The sequence below is a fragment of the Pseudorca crassidens genome, chromosome 2 (genome assembly GCF_039906515.1).
Source record: "Pseudorca crassidens isolate mPseCra1 chromosome 2, mPseCra1.hap1, whole genome shotgun sequence".
In the NCBI taxonomy this organism is placed as follows: domain Eukaryota; kingdom Metazoa; phylum Chordata; class Mammalia; order Artiodactyla; family Delphinidae; genus Pseudorca; species Pseudorca crassidens.
Genome location: NC_090297.1, coordinates 1,140,821 through 1,156,919, shown reverse-complemented (window position 1 = coordinate 1,156,919; position 16,099 = coordinate 1,140,821). Strand labels below are relative to the sequence as shown.

The following is a 16,099-nucleotide window of genomic DNA, read 5'->3' as shown; positions in this document are numbered from 1 at the left end:
AGCAGGAATTTGGAATGTTGGGAACTAGCATTATAATTCTCCAGGGGCTTCTCCGCCCCCGCCCTTCCCCCCAGGGTGGGCGGGGCAAGGGGAGGAGCCTAGTCTGCCTCCGACAAGGCGGGGTGGTACCTCCAGGGCCGGGGGCCACCCTGGCGTCTGGCCGAGACGGGGTCTCGCGGGTGCCGCGTAAGCCGGGGCTGGGGGAAGGCCCGGGCACCCGGCCCAGCGCCAACCTCAGGCACGGGGGCGCAGGAAGGCGGGGGCGAGGCCCGTGTCCTGGCAGGGGTGCCTGCAGGGAGGCCGCACTGGGCGGAGGAGCCCCGACCAGCTGGGCCTCCCAACACCGGGCGTGTTGGAGCAGCCGCTGCCTTCCCGCCGGGGAAGCAGTTGTGGGGAACGGCAGACGCCCCAGTGACGCGGCCAGTGACACCTGCCTGGCTGCGCCGGCTGCAGCCCTCTGGACGCAACACCACCCTTCCCCGGCCCGGCCTTGGCAGGGAACCTCGTCCACAAACCACCAGAGCCTTTTCTGGGACTGTTTTTTCTTAGAAACAGGAAGTTGGGGTGTGGGCCACACGTCCCCCAGGTCAAGGCCCCGCCGAGGGCAGAGCAGGGTGGGGGTTTGGACTCATGGGAACTCGCCATCCTGCCCGGCTCTTGCAGCCCTCTGGCGCCCGATGGAACCCCAGGTGTACGCAGAACAGAGGAGAGGGGAGGGAAACAGGATGACCCGGCCTGGCTGCCTGGGCTCTGCTGCCCACTCGGCGCCAGCCGCAGCACTGGGTCACTTGGGCCTCTCGGTGGCGCCTCCACGAGTCCGGCCCCGGGCGTGTAGAGCAGGCGCACCGGTGCTCTCCTCCCGGCCCCAGCCCCGCAGCCGCTCGCCCGAGCAGAACCTGCCCCCCAAGGCCAGGAGACCCCTGCCCCAGACGAGGTGCCGCAGCCGTCCTGGGCCTGAGGACCTGGGTCTCTGACCCCAGCCCTGGTGGCTCAGCCCCTTCCTCTTCTCCAGCGGAGCTCCTGGGCCCTGTGTCCTGCTCACTGGGCAGGGTGGGGGGTCTTCTCCACCGCTGCCCCGTGTCTGACACTTTCTCGTGCTCACAGGTGAGCATCTGTCCGGTGGTCCCACTGCCAGCCGCTCTGGCTGGGAGCCCCGCGGAGGGCACCGTGAGCACAGCCCTGGATGCCTGACGCAGCGCGCCCAGCCTGGCCGTGCACTAGGCCCGGCCAGGGTCACCAGCTGGCCTGGCCCGGCCCCACCCGCCCGGCCAGAACAGGGAGGTTTGGTTTTGGAGGGTTTCAGGATGCAGGGCTTCCTTCCAGGCAGGCCCCCACCCGCACCCTCGCCGTGGGCCTGGGGACCCCAGGGCCGCAGAGGATGGAGCCCAGGAAGGCCTGTGGGGTGGGCCCTGATGCAAGTCAGTGCGCACTTGCCGCCCAGCGGCACCTGCTTCTCCTGACTCGGTGGAGGGACCAGAGGGTTCTGAGCGTGGGGGAGGGGTGGGGGGAGGAAACCTGAGGGGCTGAGGAGGGGGAGGGTGGGCACCCCGACACTAAGCGCACGCTGCCAGGGCTCTCCCTACACGCCAGGTTGTAGACCGCAGAGCCGCGCCCACGGCCTGCCTGGGTGCAGGGGGTACCCGATGCCACCTGCCTCTCTGGGGCTGCAGGGGGCACCGGTGACGGGGCGCTGCCAGGTACCTGCCTCCCCTCTCTGCTTGGGTTTTGCAGGACTCAGGTGGCCTTGGACATGAGTGCTGTGATGGGGGCCTTGCAGAGAAGGCAACCTCAGGCTCCCTCCCACACAAGGTGCCCTATCCCTGGAGGTTTCCGGAACAGGCCTCCACGGCAGCAGGAGTGACCTGGGAGAGAGCTTGGGCCGAGCTTCCTGCCTGCAGGGGCTGCCAGGCCGGGCACAGAGCAGGAAGGCCCGACCCCAGCCCGGCCGGACACCTGCCTGGCACAGGACGCTCCACGACAAGCCAGGTCGGGCTGACTCCACCTGCCTGCCCACCCCCCTGCTGTGCGGCCACCTGCTCCAGGGCTAGGAGCCCCAGCGGCCCTGGCCTCTGGCACAGGCCTGGGCACAGATGGCCCTGCAGGCGCACGTCCTCAATCCTTGGGGGCAGGGGCCGGCAGGCATCCAGGTCCCCAAAGTTCTGTCCCCGTACCCTTCCCAGGGTCGCCCGTCAGTGGGTGGGCAGACAGGAGGGTGCAGGGCTGCTGCCCCCCAGAGCACAGCGGGTTTCTGGGGGGAGGGGTCCAGGGTCACTTCCGAGGCCCTGGTTTCACATTCTGCTGACAGCCCCACCCTTTCCTGAGGGCACACAGACTTTCCTGGGGGATGAGCCAGCGTCCCTGTTCCCTAGGGGATTCCACCTCCCTGCGGGCAGAGGGGGGACTACCCAGGTCACCCAGAGTGCGGCCAGGGCTCCTGGCCAGCCCCGGTGGGCCACCAGCTGCCCAGCGGCCTGGTGAGCACAGTGTGGGAAGGAGGCCTCAGGGGTCTCGTGAACCGCCCTAATCTTAGACCCGCTCGTGGAGCCCTCCCACAGTTCTCTTCCTGGCCAGCAAGAAGGGGTGACCCTGCGACAGGACAGGCAGAGACGAGGGGGCAGGGGCAGGTTGGGGCCTGGGGCCAGGTGGGCCAGGGAGGCGGCTGCTGGCCACAGCTGCGCTCTGCTGGAGGTGTGGGTGGGGTGGAAGCTGGGTGGGGGCCACACCGAGGGCCAGGGGCCCGGGGAAGGGAGGACGGGCTGTGCCAGCTGTTGCTGTAAAGGGCAGACGCCCTTCCGAGGGCGCGCCTGGCATCCGCCTCCCCGGATAAGGGCCCAGCGCTCGGCCTGCGGTTGGCCCCTTTGACCGCAGGGCGCTGGGTAGGGGCTGGGGGCCGGACTGTGGCTCTGGGACCGGCAGACTAGAGGGGTGAGGACCCCAAGACACAGGCAGGCACAGCTGAGAGCCCAGGGGGCCGGGGTGGGGCCCGCAGCTGCCAGTGACGGAGCAGAAGTGAAAGCCGGGGGGTGGGAGCCACAGGGCAGGGACAGAAGCTGGGGAGCCGAGGAGGTTCTCAGGAGCACCCCGCCCTGGGCTCACGTCACCCCAGGCCTCGGGGGGACTTGGGAACTGGCTCCAACGTGGGCGGGGGGCCCGCCGAGAGCTGCCAGTGCAGGGACACTTTCTCCAGCCCAGGGCCCTGGGCAAAGGCCAGGCTGGGGGATGGCCCCGTGGGTCCCTACAGAGGCCCTTGCTGGTGTGACAGTCCCGAGCCCGGGGACTCAGAGGTGGGGGGGGTGGGGCATAGGGCTGCCAGGAATTCCCGAGGAGGGGTCCCTCCCTCCCCGAGGGTCTGATCTCCTCTCTCTGAGCCCTCGGGGTGCCCTGACCCCTTCAGCATGGGCTCGGGAAGGGGGTTCTGAGCTCAGACGGCTCCCATCCTGTCTTCTCTGGGCCGGGGGTGCCCAGAGCCCTTTAATGCCATCAGGTCCCACCCAGAGGTGAACCCAGAGGGAAGCCCAGGGCAGCGCAGGAAGACGGCTGAGCCCGGAGCCCCCGGGAGCTGCCACCGGCCCAGCTCCAGGCCCCCGACGGGCTGAGCACCACGCTGGCCGTGAGGACACCCCCAGACTGCACACCCACTGCACTCCCCCAGCCCCAGAGGGCCCCCAGTCTCCCTCGGGAACACCTCCCCCCACCCATTTCCCTGGCCGTCAGGACCATGGGTGTTACGTGGACCGCCCGAGCGGGGAGCCGGGGTAGAGCCAGGGGCCGAGGGGCTGGGCGCTGGCGGTCAGAGATGCTCTGGGGGAGGGTGAGGAGAGGCCGTCGCCAGGCGGAGCCCAGAATGAGGCCTCACGTCAGCTCTGGGGACAAGTGCAGACTGTGAAGCACATGGCGCCCACTCAGTGGTGACAGTGCCCCGCAGGGGCGGCAGATCTGGACACCGGACATCACCCCCAGTCACACCACCCAACCCTGCTGGGCTCAGTGGAGGTCGTGAGGACGACGTCCGTGTCCAGCATTGGGAGTGGCAGGGCCTCAGCTGCCCTCAACTGGCGTCCATGCCTGCAGGACCCCCGACGGGCCGCAGTGGACGGCTGACCACTCAGGACACCCCAGAAGATAGTGCTGCGCGGCACCCTGGATGTCCAGGCAGAGGCAGCGGTCAGGTGGACGAGGGACCGCACGGCCCAGTAACGTGGACACAGTGTCTGGCCACCGGCCTTTCTCCCTCTCTCCTCCCCGCTCTGGGTGCGTGGGCCAGGAGCGCTCCCTGGGGGCCGTGCCTGCCTCATCTCTTGCAGGGCAGTGCCCCAGGGTCCAGCCCTGCCCGGGGAAGGGGGCCCTCAGATTCTGACTGATGGCCCTACAGCTCAGTGGAAGGCCACTCCTGAGAGGGACAGGAGTCAAGCCCAGGTGACACCTGCAGCGAGGGGGGCAGAGGGCATCGGGCCCAGGGCCCCAAGCAGCGCTCTCGGGTCCAATGCGCGGGCGGGAGGGGCGGGGCTACAGCTTAGGGCCCCGCCCACCTCCCTTCCCCTGACCTGTCCCCGCCCCTAGGTGGCACCCCATGACCCTGGACCTCGGGGCTGCTTTCTCCTGGGCCCAGCTGTCCCCGCCCCAGCCTGGCCTGGGCGGAGTGGGCTTCTGCTTCCACACTGCAGCCCTTCGTGTCCCCCCTCCCTGGGGGCTCCAGGGGAGCACTTCTGGGCCCAGGTCTGGGGGGCTTCCCAAGGCTGGGGGGAGGAGTAAGGACCCGGGAGCCCTCCCAGGCTGCGGTGCGTTTTCTCCAGGTGACCTGGGAGGCCCCACGGCCTGGGCTGGGAGGCCGGACCTGGGTGGCCAAAGGAAGCCTTAGTGAGGTGGCACTCTGGGGCCCAGAACCGCGGGCGCGGCGGTCCTGGGGAAGCCCCTAGGTAGTCGGACAGGCGGGTGGTGGCCCTCTGCTCATCTTTCAGGGCAGCACATTGGGGTCTGCGGTTCTGATGCCACCTGGCCCCCTCCCCGTTAAAGACATGGGGCAACTCTGCAGGGAGCTGGCCGTCTACCCCGGGGTGGGGGGGGCAGGCCTCCAGGCCCCATGGGGGACAGGCCAGGAAGGGCCCCCAGCCGACGCCCACAGTACAACGAGGAGCCGCAGCTTGGCGTGACCTGGAGGGAGAGGGATGGAGGGCGCCCCAGCTGGGACCTGCCCGCTTGTGCCCCGTGTCCACTTGGGTTCAGTGGAGACTGAAAGGCCCCAGGGTCTGATCGACCGGAAGACAGGCGCCCCTTCCTGGGCTCAGGCCTAGATGGTGGCTGGAGAGGAGGGGTTCTGGGGTGGCCGGGCGAGCGAGCCCTTTATCTTACGATGTCATCCGTTTGGGGAGGGGCGCCAAAGGACTAACGGGCACACAGAGAAATAGAGAAATATGCCAAGCTGGTTTTCTTTTTAACTCAGGCATTTATAACCAAGAAAGCATACATTAATTACATAAAAATAGTTTTCGAATAGTGAGTAAGTCATCATATTGTCATTAGCAGCAGCAAAGGAGAGAAGGGGACGGTGATGCAGACGCTCCTGGCGGGTACGAGGGTGGAGCTGTGGTTTTTTTCCTTAATTGAAAAAAGAAGTGTCATTTGTGACTCCTGACTTAAAGCAAGAACAAGATGGCCTCCCCGAGCCTGGTGGGCGCGGCGGGCGGTGTCGCCCAGAAAACCGGCTCGAGCCGGTGGGCATGTTCTGCCTCAGGTAGAAATAACCCAGAAAACAAGACAGCTACCAGGTAAGAAGAGAGATCCGGCAAAGGACCTACCACGTTTACGTATGATACACGAGTATCAGAGGAAAAAGTATTTACATGGTCGCTTTGTACATCGGCGAGTTCTGTACGAAAAGCAAGATATCATGTGAGTGAGTTAGCTGCTCCATAGATATGAATGTTATTGCTGTTGTTTTTTCCCTTCGTTAAAAGTCTTCTTTCAGCATAGAAATAATGAGTGATTAAACTGAATACACGATCATTTCGATAATGGGTATTACACACGGGGAGAGTCAACAGCCTACGGGAGAGTGCCTCTTCAGCAAAGAAACTCCAACTGCAGCCGCACGGCAGGAGCCCGGGGACCCTGCCCCCGAGGACAAGCGTGGACAGCCCCATGGCCGGCCTCGCCCAGGGGCCGCCAACGGCGCTGGCAGGCCAAGGGACCTCGGGGCGGGCCTGAGTCCACCACCCCACCTCCAGCTCTTCCCGACATCTGGGGACCAAGCCGGACAGTGGCGGCGTAGACCCGATGGCCGAGACGTGCGGGTGACCGGAGGGGACAGAGCGCGGGCAAGGAGGCGCAGCGGCCCCCACTCGCAACTTGGAAAAATGTATCTCCCTCTGGAGCCTAAAAACTCAGAAAGTAAACGGAGCAAAGCAGGTGGCCTCGGGCGGGTCCCGGGGGCCCTGCGGTCTCACTACGGATTTTCAGACTTGGCAACAGAGCACAGCCGCACAGAAGCACACTGACACACGCTTCACGCTTTGCTCCAACTACATCATTTACTTTCCCTTGAAGAAATGACCGCAAAAACACAACTCTGGAAAAACAAAGCTAAACACAGCATTCTGAGTGTTGCGTGACACAACCGACCCTCTACACGACACGGTAATAATGCCCATCGGTGGATATACGTATGGCAGAGGTTTTAAATTCCATGCATACAGATTTAATAACTGCAAAGAAAAACAGAAGCAAAAAAATTAAAAAACAAAAAAGAAACAAAAAACAAACAACAACAACCAAACAAACGCTGCATATACACGATGTCCCTTTTGCATTGCACTTTAGAAGGGAGGCCGGCAGCACCCGGCCCCCACCCAGTAAACCAAGGGCAAAACCCCACCGACGATGCCGTCACCCGGTCTCCGCTCCACTCGGCGGTTGCGGCACCACCCCCGGCCACGCTCGCAGCTGCCGGGGTGCTGGAACGGAGTCGGGCAGAGGGTTCTAGTAAGATCTCTCCATGTAAATAAATACCATGATTTTAGGACGGGCAGCCACCTCGTCTACTGGGAAATCATTTTTCAAGCTTGGGCATAAGAAACCTTATACAATCCGCATACAGTTGAGAGTAAACGAGATTATTTGGAATAAATGCAAGTAACTCATTGTGATAGTGGCAGATTCAATAGCTACTGAAGACATATTTTGGGGGTAAAAAGACAAGTCAGGGTTTGCTGTACAAGATGCTGGAAGGCACAGAACTACCCCCCGAAGTTCAGTTTTTGCATTTTCGTTTTCGTGTGATTCCCTTGTTCAACCAAGCACCAGAGGGGTTTCTAAACACTTGAGCACTTAGGATGTGAATGCTCTATAAATCGGTTTGCAGTATTTGAAAGTAAAAACCTCAGTTAACTGGGGAATAAAAAGAGAAGGGAAGATTTTTGACAAAGTGCAGTTCTAAATATACGTTTAAATGAACGAACAAACAAGAAGTGAAATAATGCTGTGTTTTGTTCCAATGCTGCAGCCTCAGTCCCCAAACAGAAGGAGCAACGTTTGCCGAATTGAGAGGGTTGCCTGGTCGAGGGCGCGTGTGCCCAGCCAGCGCGGACCCATCTCCCGTCGCCTCCAAGCACACCTGCGGACACACCTGTGGAAGGCGGGCCGGAGCGGCGGGCGGGTAAGGCGGCAGTGTTCCAGCTCATCGTGCCTGCGCGGTGCTCTCCGTGCCCTTCCCGGTGGCAGCACAGGAGACGGGGTTCCTTGTGGCTGAAAAAATAGACTCTGGAGAAAAACCCTTTGTGTTGTCACGCGGCCGCGGGCGCGGGATGAGCTGTGATGGCTTCGAGGGGCAGGGCGGCTGCCACCCTGGCTCCCTTGCGGGTCCTCAGGTGGCGTCACGTGTGGGTGGGGCTTTTAAAAGTTAGTCATTAAAAAACATGTTGATTTCTTTGAATATCAAGTCTCCTTATGGGTTTTAAATAGCTTATCACAAAAGTGTAAATGTTAGAACGATCCGGCAAGCGGAGCGCCAGCTGCAGCTACCGAGCTGGCCTCGACGCCGGCTGCAGGTGGGGACCGGCGTGCTTGCTTGACCTTGGCCAGTAGAAAATTTTGCAGTGGATTCCAAAAGTATGTGGTTCCAAACACTTGCTTGGTTCTAGGCACAGTAAGACGTTGTGCTATATGGACCGGGGCTGGGGGGGCCGGGGTGGGGGGTGGGGAGCGGCCCCGCCGGCACGGAGCCCCCAGCCCCGCCGCCCACCTGCCCGCCCGCCCGCCCACCCTGCGGCGTCCGCCCCGCGCAGCAGACAGTGGGTCCGGCTAGGGCTCCAGCTCAGCCGTGCTCTCGCCGCCCGTGGCCTCAGAGCGGGGCCGTGGCCACAGCTGCTCCTGCAGCCCCTTCACCACCTTCTCCAGGTGCTCCCGGGCCTCCCGCTCCCGCAGGAGGTCAGCCCGCAGCTGCTCGCGATCGGCCTCCGCGTGCTGCAGCTTCACCTGCAGGTCCTCGATCTGGAAGGGGACGCCCCGCGTTAGCCGGGCCCGCTCCCCACCTGGCCGCCGCCCCGGCCCCGGCCTGACCCTCCGGCCCATCACAGGCTCGCCCCGCCCGCCGCCCACTGGACCCGGGCTGGTGAGCCTGGCAGGGCCTGGGGGAGCTTCCCGGGCAGCACCAACCCTGCCCGCGGAGACCCCGAGTTGGGGAACTACCCGAGCCCCGAGTGCGGAGGCCTCGGAGCACCTCTCAGCCTCCTGGGCCCTGGCCCGGGCCCCGGAGATGGCCGTGAGACGGGACCCCGTCTCCCGACCCCAGGCCAGGCAGGGTGGCCAACTGGGACAGGCTGAGACTTTTAACAGTGCGTGAGGGTGAGGGTGCGGGTATGGGTGCGGTCCTCCCCCCAGGACAGGAGGTGAGGAGAGCCTGGGGCCAGGACACCCCCGTGGAAGGAGGACCCCAAAGCCCAGCAGGGCCAGGTCGGCCTGCAGGCTCCCCACGCCCGGGGCGGCCCCGCGAGGAGGGGAGGGACCCTGAGATGCTGATGGACGGTGCACGTGTCCTCCCCGGCCGGACAGCCCACATACCTGGGCCGAGTACTTGGCCCGCAGGCGGCCGGCCTCACAGCCCTTGTCGCACACGCGCGCCTGCCGCGCCTGCTCCAGTTCCCGCTTCAGGCGGAGCCGCGCCTCGTTGGCCTCCTTCATCTTCTTCTCATTCTCAGCCCGGAGCCGCTCGATCTCCTTCCGAAGGCTGCGCTTGGCCTCCGTGGCCTCCCGCAGCTTCTCCTTCTTGGCCACGCGCAGGAACTCCAGCTCCTGGGGCGAGGGCGCCAGCTCAGGGGCGCCCTCACGCCAGGCCTCTCCGGCCCCGGCCCTCCGGTGCCCACCGTGCACAGCCCGGGGGAGTCCCTGCGGCCGGGGGAGGGGGCTCCCCCAGGCACGGTGCCATCTGGGGGCCCCGGGGACCCTACGCAGCCAGAAGGAGAGGCGGCGGCCCTTTTCGGGGTCTCAGCCCCGGCCCCCAACACGCTCATGAAGATGCATGTGGGGAGCCACACCTCCAACCAGAACCAGGGAACTGGTGCGGGTTTCTGAGAGAGTGGTGGAAATGGGGCTCTCGGGGCTGGCAGGGCTGTGCTGTGCTGGGGCCACGTGTCAGACGCCGGCTGAGGTGTGAATGCAGCTGAGCCCTGGGGTGACAGCCCCGCCCCCCACAAGGTGGCGCACAAGGCGACCAGGGGGCCGATGGCACAACCGCAGGGCCTCCAGCCCCCGCCGGGAAAGGAAGCAGTCCCGGGTGGAGCGGCCCGGAACCGGCGCGCAAGGGGCCGGCGGGGCAGCGCCCGCTCCTTCCCCGCACACTCGTGCCCCCGCCGGCCCCCGCCCGCCCCACCTGGTGGAGGCTGCGCTTGGCCTGCAGCGCGGCGCTCAGCTTCTCCTCCTGCTTCACGCGCATCTTCACCACCTCGTGCAGGAACTTCTCTTTGGCTTCCTTGGTGTCCAGGCCGCCCTCCAGGGCCTGCCGCAGATGCTCCAGCTCGGCCTCCAGCCCGCTGCTCGGGGCGTCGGCGGGGGCCGCGGCATCGGGGGCGCCGGGCGCCGCAGGCAGGGCGAGCAGGCCCGGGGAGCTCAGGTCCTTGGCGGAGCCGGATGAGGTAAAGGACGGGGAGGACAGCGAGGACAGCGAGGAGGTGACTGCAAGGCAGGCGGCGGGGGCGCGGGTCAGCAGGGGCCGCCCCCGGAAGAACGGGCGGGCGCCCCCGCCGCCCCAGGGCAGGTTTGCAGCCGCACTCACACTCCTCTCTTCCCTCCACCTCCACCTCGGCCTCCGAGTCCTTCTCCTCCTCGGGGGCAGGCCCGGGTGCCGGCGTCTCCGGGGCTCCAGGGGTGTCCACTGTCAGCTTCCGCTTCCGAGGCTGGACGCAGCTGGTGACGGGCTCGGGGGCTCGGGAGACGACCGTGGCGCAGGGCGGGCTGCTCGCCACCTTGTGCTGGGCTGGCGGTGCTAGGGCCACGTTGGGGGCCACGCCCGTCTCAAAACTCTTGTAGGAGTAAAAGCTGCAGGGGTGTGGCGGGCATCGGGGCCTCGGCATCTGCCCCTCGCAGCCCCTCGCCCCGCCCCTGTGCCCCTGCACGTCTCCGCACCTCCGCTGCACACCACCCCCCATCGCGGCCCCGGCTCCCATGGACCGTGCAAGGGAGCAGACACTACAGCCCGGGGCCCTGGGGGAGCTGCAACACGGCGACCAGCCACCATACGTGGGACAGGCCACAGCCAACGTAGAGCGCGCGGCCAACTCCAGACGCCACAGAAAATCCTAGCGTCCCCCCCCACCCCCCATGCCATCAAAGAACCAGCACTTCTGCAGCTGCCTCAACCGGGGGGCTGGGGATCTGACACACAGCCTCCAGACCATGTGCCCGTCGAGCTCAGTGATGATTAAAGCGGGAACCTGCTTCCCCGACTGGTTCGGGGCCCCACAGCAGGGTCAGGCTGAGCTGGGACGCAGACATGCCCATCAGAGTTGGCGGGTACTCACCTGTCTCGAATCAGGGCTGGGAGGTGTGGGGAGAGCTCTTTGTCACTCGCAGAAACCGCAGGGGACCAGGGTCGGAAGGCAGAGAGGCGCTGGCGAGGGTGGATGCAGCCCAGGCTCTGTCGGGAGAGAGGCGCCGTCAGAGGCTGGGCCCCAGGCCGCCCCGCGCGCCCGCCCCGCACGCCCGGGCCACACGGCACCTTGCTGGAGGAGCCGGCCAGAGTCCGCAGCCAGCCAGACTGCTTGTCCTTCTCGGAGGGTGTGGGGTGCTGGGAGGGGGCGTCGTCTGCTTTTCTTACGGAGGCCGGGGGCTCGGAGACCTGTGAGCAACACAGAAGTTCCCGTTGGCAGGTTGCGAGGGGTCCCCCAGGGCCCGGTGTCAGACGCAGCTGAGTACGAGTCGTGTCCAGGGACGCGTACACCCTGCCCGACTCATCACCCAGGGCAGGCCCGGCCCCACAGCAGTGCTGCACACACGCCCACCGGGCACTGGTGCAAGGCAGCAGGAGGGACCCCTGCCCCTACCCTCAGGCCACCGCCGGTCTGGAAGAGGCAGCCCGGCAGGCAGGCTCGCTGGCCGAGTATAGGGCCCTGTCGGCACCACGCAGAGCTTTCCAGGGGCGCCACGCAGCACCCCCCGAGTTCTGGACTTCACCACATGGGGCCTGGGGCAGCTGCACGCTAGGCTGGCAGGGCAGCCCTGGGCCGTGCCCCCTCCCCGCCTGAAAGAACATTCCCAAAATGAACTGTGTTCAGTTTGGCAAGGAAGCCCCCTCGACTTTCCCAAGTCTTGCTGTCAGGGAAGGAAGCTTGGGACAGCGACCCCGGGCCCAGCAGCCGAGCGTTGTGTCTGCTGGATGCTGTGGCCCAAGTGGCCTCCTGGGCTGGTGTCAAACTTCCCCCCAGTCTGCTGGCACCAGAGTCCTGAGAACACAGGGTCCCTCCCCAAGAAAACAGAACAGTCTTTGGAGGACGGACGGTGCCTCCCCAACCCCGCCCCGGCCGGAGCCTGGGCGTATCCGGGAGGCCACTGAGGGCGAGGGGCTGGGGGACAGTGCCCATCACCCCCAGGCCAGACCTCAAGAGGGGTGGGGTGGATGGGGGAGGGGCTCCTTCTGCCCCAGGGGGCACTTGGAGAAAATACTGAACCCCAGAACTGACCCGAGGGTCAGCAGAGCCATCACCACAGAACTCAGGAGACAGGGGGCCAGGCTGGGCCAGGCCCCCCAGGGTGAAGGAGCCGGCACACGTGGGTGTGTGCGCAGGGAGCCAGGCTCCCTAACTCTGCTCCAGGCAACGTGTAGCCCTCGGGCCCCAGACCTGTGGGTCGGTCCCCGCACAGGGCAGCTGTCCCAACAAACAGCCTGCCCACCCAGCCCCAGGAGACGGTTCGGGGGTCCCACAGACAGCAGGGACCGTCTGCTCAGACCTGAAAACACTCAGGAAAGAGAGACCCACTTGGTGCTGCTTTTCAGGGGAAAGGAGTCGTGGTGATGCCTAGACCGGGCGACACCCACAAGGGTGGGGTTTCCTGTCTGAGCCCAGTTCTCAAGGGAGAGAAGCCACAGCGGCCCCGCCGGCTCCTCCGATTCCGAGAAACCTCAGGGAGCCTCGTGGCGGGTGTCAGATGAGCCGCGCGGCAGAGGCGGCTTCCCACTTCGGAGAAGGGCCGGCGCCTCCTGCCCCCGCCTCACCCCGAGCCCTGGTCCACCCAGGACGCGGGGAGGCAACTCGGGAAGCCGAGCAGCCCCTGAGACTCCGGACCCCGGTGCGCCCTCCAGGAAGCGCAGCCGACCGGTTACGAAAACGAGGAAGCAGCGGAAGAGGGGCTTGTGGAGCGAGGCTGGGCGGGCACGGGGCTGCCAGGGCCCCGAGGGAGTGCGGCCTCCTCAAAGCCCTGGGAAGGACGGGCCAGCGACAGCAGGCAGTCGGGGACAGAGCTGTGCGCGGCCATGGCCGCACGTCCCCCCGTGTGAGGAGGTGAGCCTGTGGCCTCCGGCTCCTGACCCCGCTGGGCGCCTCGAAGCCCAGGACGCTCCCCGGCAGTGGGGCTGGGCGCCCATGGCCACTTCCCCACAAACGAGGACCCGGGTGGGAGCACGTGCCCCGTGCACATGCCCCAGCGCGGGGGGTGGGGGTGCTGCCTGACTGAGAAGCCTGTAGGGACAGCGCCAAGACGTGGGTCCCAGGAGACACCCCACCGCCACAGGGTGCCGCCACGCAGGACTGCTCAGCGGCCATGCGCGTCCGTCACCACGGAGGACAGGACACGCGTCTGCCCGTAGGGCGCTCCCCACTGTGGGGTCTGTGTGTCACCCAGGGACCTGTGTACGTCTGCAAGGATTTGGGGGTACGATTTGGGAGTGCTGTCACTCCTGTGACTTTCATGTCCGGCCAGGCCAGGAGCGTCAGCCAAGTCAGAGGCACCAAACCGTGGGGCCCGCTGGATATGGGTGGAGTGGAGTGTGGACGGCTGCTGGGACTGTGGCCACCGCCAGAGACCAGTGCAACAGCAGCAGGCAGACCGGGCCGGGGGGGCTTCCAGCGTCCCCCACCTCGTGCTCCCAAGGGCCATACTTAGTGCCTGAGCCCCAAAGGCCCTGCAGGCCAGCCCAGCCAGGCAAACCTGGGGGGGCTCCTCCCTGCAGGCAGCAGGCCCTGGACCCACTGGCGGAGCAGCCTACACCCTGTGCTAAGGCCCAGAGGTGGGGAAGGGGCGGAAGGAGGGCTTTGGGCCATCGAAGACGAAGCTCACCCTGGGTTTCTGAGTCCCCACCCCCAGTGCTGCACTGAGAGCCCCAGGGCCTGGCAGCACGAGGGCCTGGACGCTGGGCCCTGGCCTGCACATCTGGGGACCTCAGGAGCCCCCGGATGCTGGCAGTCCCCACCCCATGGGCCTGCCCTGCCGTGCCGCGCTCTGTTTCTTATGCCCTACACCTTGGACATCTTAAAACAGAAAGCGACAACGTACGTGGGGGAGGAAAGAACGGAGAGAGAACGTTCCAGATGCAGCTCGTGGCACCGGGCTGAGGCCTGAGCGCACGGCGTGACGTCCGCACACACAGAGCGCTGGGGCATACCACCCCCCACGTTCCCAGCTCTGGGGCGACCCTAGCAGTACAGAAGGGCGGATCCCACTAACCGCAATGCAGAGCCGGGAACCAGCAGGGCACAGAGCCGCCCAGCGCTAACCTGCACGGGACACAGCAAGAGAAGCCCAGCAGCAAGGGCAGGACCAGCCCCAAAGGGCCCAGGGCTCAGAGAGGAAGGCTCAGACTCAGGCCTCGAACACAGACACGCAGGCAGGGCTGAGGGAGATGCCGCCTGAACACGGCGCAGCGGGGCTGCCCGGGCTGGGCCCAGCATGGAGCACGTGGGAGTGCATGCCACCCAGGCGGCTGCCCGGCTGGAGCAAGCGGCCACTCAGTCACCTCCCTGCTCAGGTCCACGACTGCATCCGTGAGCCCTTGTGGGATGTGCAGGTGACAGGGCTCCACCCGCCCAGACAGGCGCCGCGCTGCCCTGAGATCCGCCACCTGCATGGAGGCAGGCGTCTGTCCAGGGCGCCCCGGGCCGTCAGGATGAGGGGCCTCCCTGCACCCCCAGGGGGCACACACACCTGCTCAGGGTCGTGCACATGCGAAGCTCAGCTGTGCAGGCCACGCACTGGCAGCCAGAGGAGAGCGGTAACCACCCCCCTCCCCGGGCTGGATCGGTCTGTTTTCTCGCAGCACAGAGGCGTCCCCTCTGGCCTCGGGGCCTAAGGCCAGGATGCCCGCTGCCCTGGGCGCTCTGCAGGGCTGAGGGCGGCTGGTCCCCACACGCCCTCTGGTCCAACAGCACTAGACAATGTGTCTGGGGGGCCAGGTGGGCGCGTCCACCCAGTGAGACCTGCGCCGCTGGCCAAGGAGCACGGCCTGGACAGAAGACCTGCCCCACGGAGGAAACGACACTTGGCTCCCCCAACTCTTTGCTGGGGGTGGGAGTTCTGCCACCTCGGGGACCAGGCCCAGATGAGGGTCCGGCCAGGCACTGTGCTCGGCCAGGAGGCGACACGCACTGTCCAGCCGCCAGACCCTGGTCGTCAACTTGTTAGAAGGACATCAGCCTCGGTGTCACCCCCTGCCCCCCGGACCCCAGGCTGACCCAGCCCAGCCAGCAGATACAGGAAGAGCGCCAGCCTCTCCCCGGAGGCAGCGAGCAGCCCCCACAGATCAACACGAGGGGCCACGTCCCCACCTCTCGGCTGTGAGCGCACACCTTCCAGGTGAGCGGGAAGCCCCACGGGAAGCTCGCACAGAGCTGGGGGTGTCCTCCAGAGGCACGTGCCCTGCTGTGCAACACACCTGCCTGCACCCCCTATATCATCCCCTCCCCACCCACCCCCCCTCCACCTCTTCACCAGGCGGCGGCGAGTGTGCTGGGAGAGCAGCCAGCCTCAGAGCCGACCTGCAGGCAGCGGCTCCCCTTTGCCAGCTCACAGTCCGACAGATTCTGCACCAAAGGCCCAGGCAGGCTGTGCTAGGGGCCGCGAGAGCGCCTCACCCACCGTCCAAGGCGGCTCTCACTTCAGGGATTTCAGGGAAGGGCTTTGGGACGCGCCGGGAGGACCGGGCGGGCATGGGGAGAGTAACTGCTGCCGGTCCCGTGCAGAAGGCAGAAGCGGAGGGGCGAGACCACTGGCCGCCAACCTGCAACACCAACTGCTCCAGGAAGCTGTAACGATGGTCCAGAGCCCGCGGCACCTCCCCCCAGGCCAGTGGGGAGGGGGGGGCGGCGGGGGAGCAGCAGGATCACCCAAGCGCCCAGGAGACCGAGATCGGGAGAGCCGCGGCGAGGCCCCGCCCACGGGCCACCGGTCAGGACGAAGGCGGCCGAGCGCAGCCCGGCCTGGGCGTCAGGGGCTGCTGGACCTGCGCTGCCACCGTTATGAGCTCATTTTCCACACGGCTGGAAAGCGGGTCCTTGAAAGGACACAAGCCAAACCTCCCCTCTGCTCCTCACGTCCTCACCGGGCTCTCGGGGCTCTCGGGGTGAGGGCGGCCAGGGGAGGGCCCTCCCGGCTCCCTAAGGCCGAGACTGTTTCTGTGCAG

General features: G+C 66.2%; 1 protein-coding gene and 1 long non-coding RNA gene across 2 annotated transcripts in view; one reads left to right on the top strand and one right to left on the bottom strand.

The window, feature by feature from the left end:
• The first annotated feature begins 3,304 nt into the window (after positions 1-3,304).
• On the top strand, positions 3,305-7,927 carry LOC137214171 (uncharacterized). The gene is made up of 2 exons (XR_010938797.1): positions 3,305-3,610; positions 3,926-7,927. It is a non-coding gene; the product is annotated as an uncharacterized lncRNA (long non-coding RNA).
• SKI (SKI proto-oncogene) overlaps positions 5,424-16,099 on the bottom strand; it is a 58,186-nt gene continuing 47,510 nt past the window's right edge. The window contains exons 2-7 of the mRNA XM_067717742.1: positions 11,207-11,326; positions 11,010-11,125; positions 10,265-10,527; positions 9,863-10,164; positions 9,055-9,285; positions 5,424-8,484 (exon numbers count right to left, since the gene is read on the bottom strand). Of these exons, the coding sequence (XP_067573843.1) occupies positions 8,296-8,484; positions 9,055-9,285; positions 9,863-10,164; positions 10,265-10,527; positions 11,010-11,125; positions 11,207-11,326 (1,221 nt within the window). The 3' untranslated portion in view covers positions 5,424-8,295. The remainder of the gene's footprint in view (positions 8,485-9,054; positions 9,286-9,862; positions 10,165-10,264; positions 10,528-11,009; positions 11,126-11,206; positions 11,327-16,099) is intronic.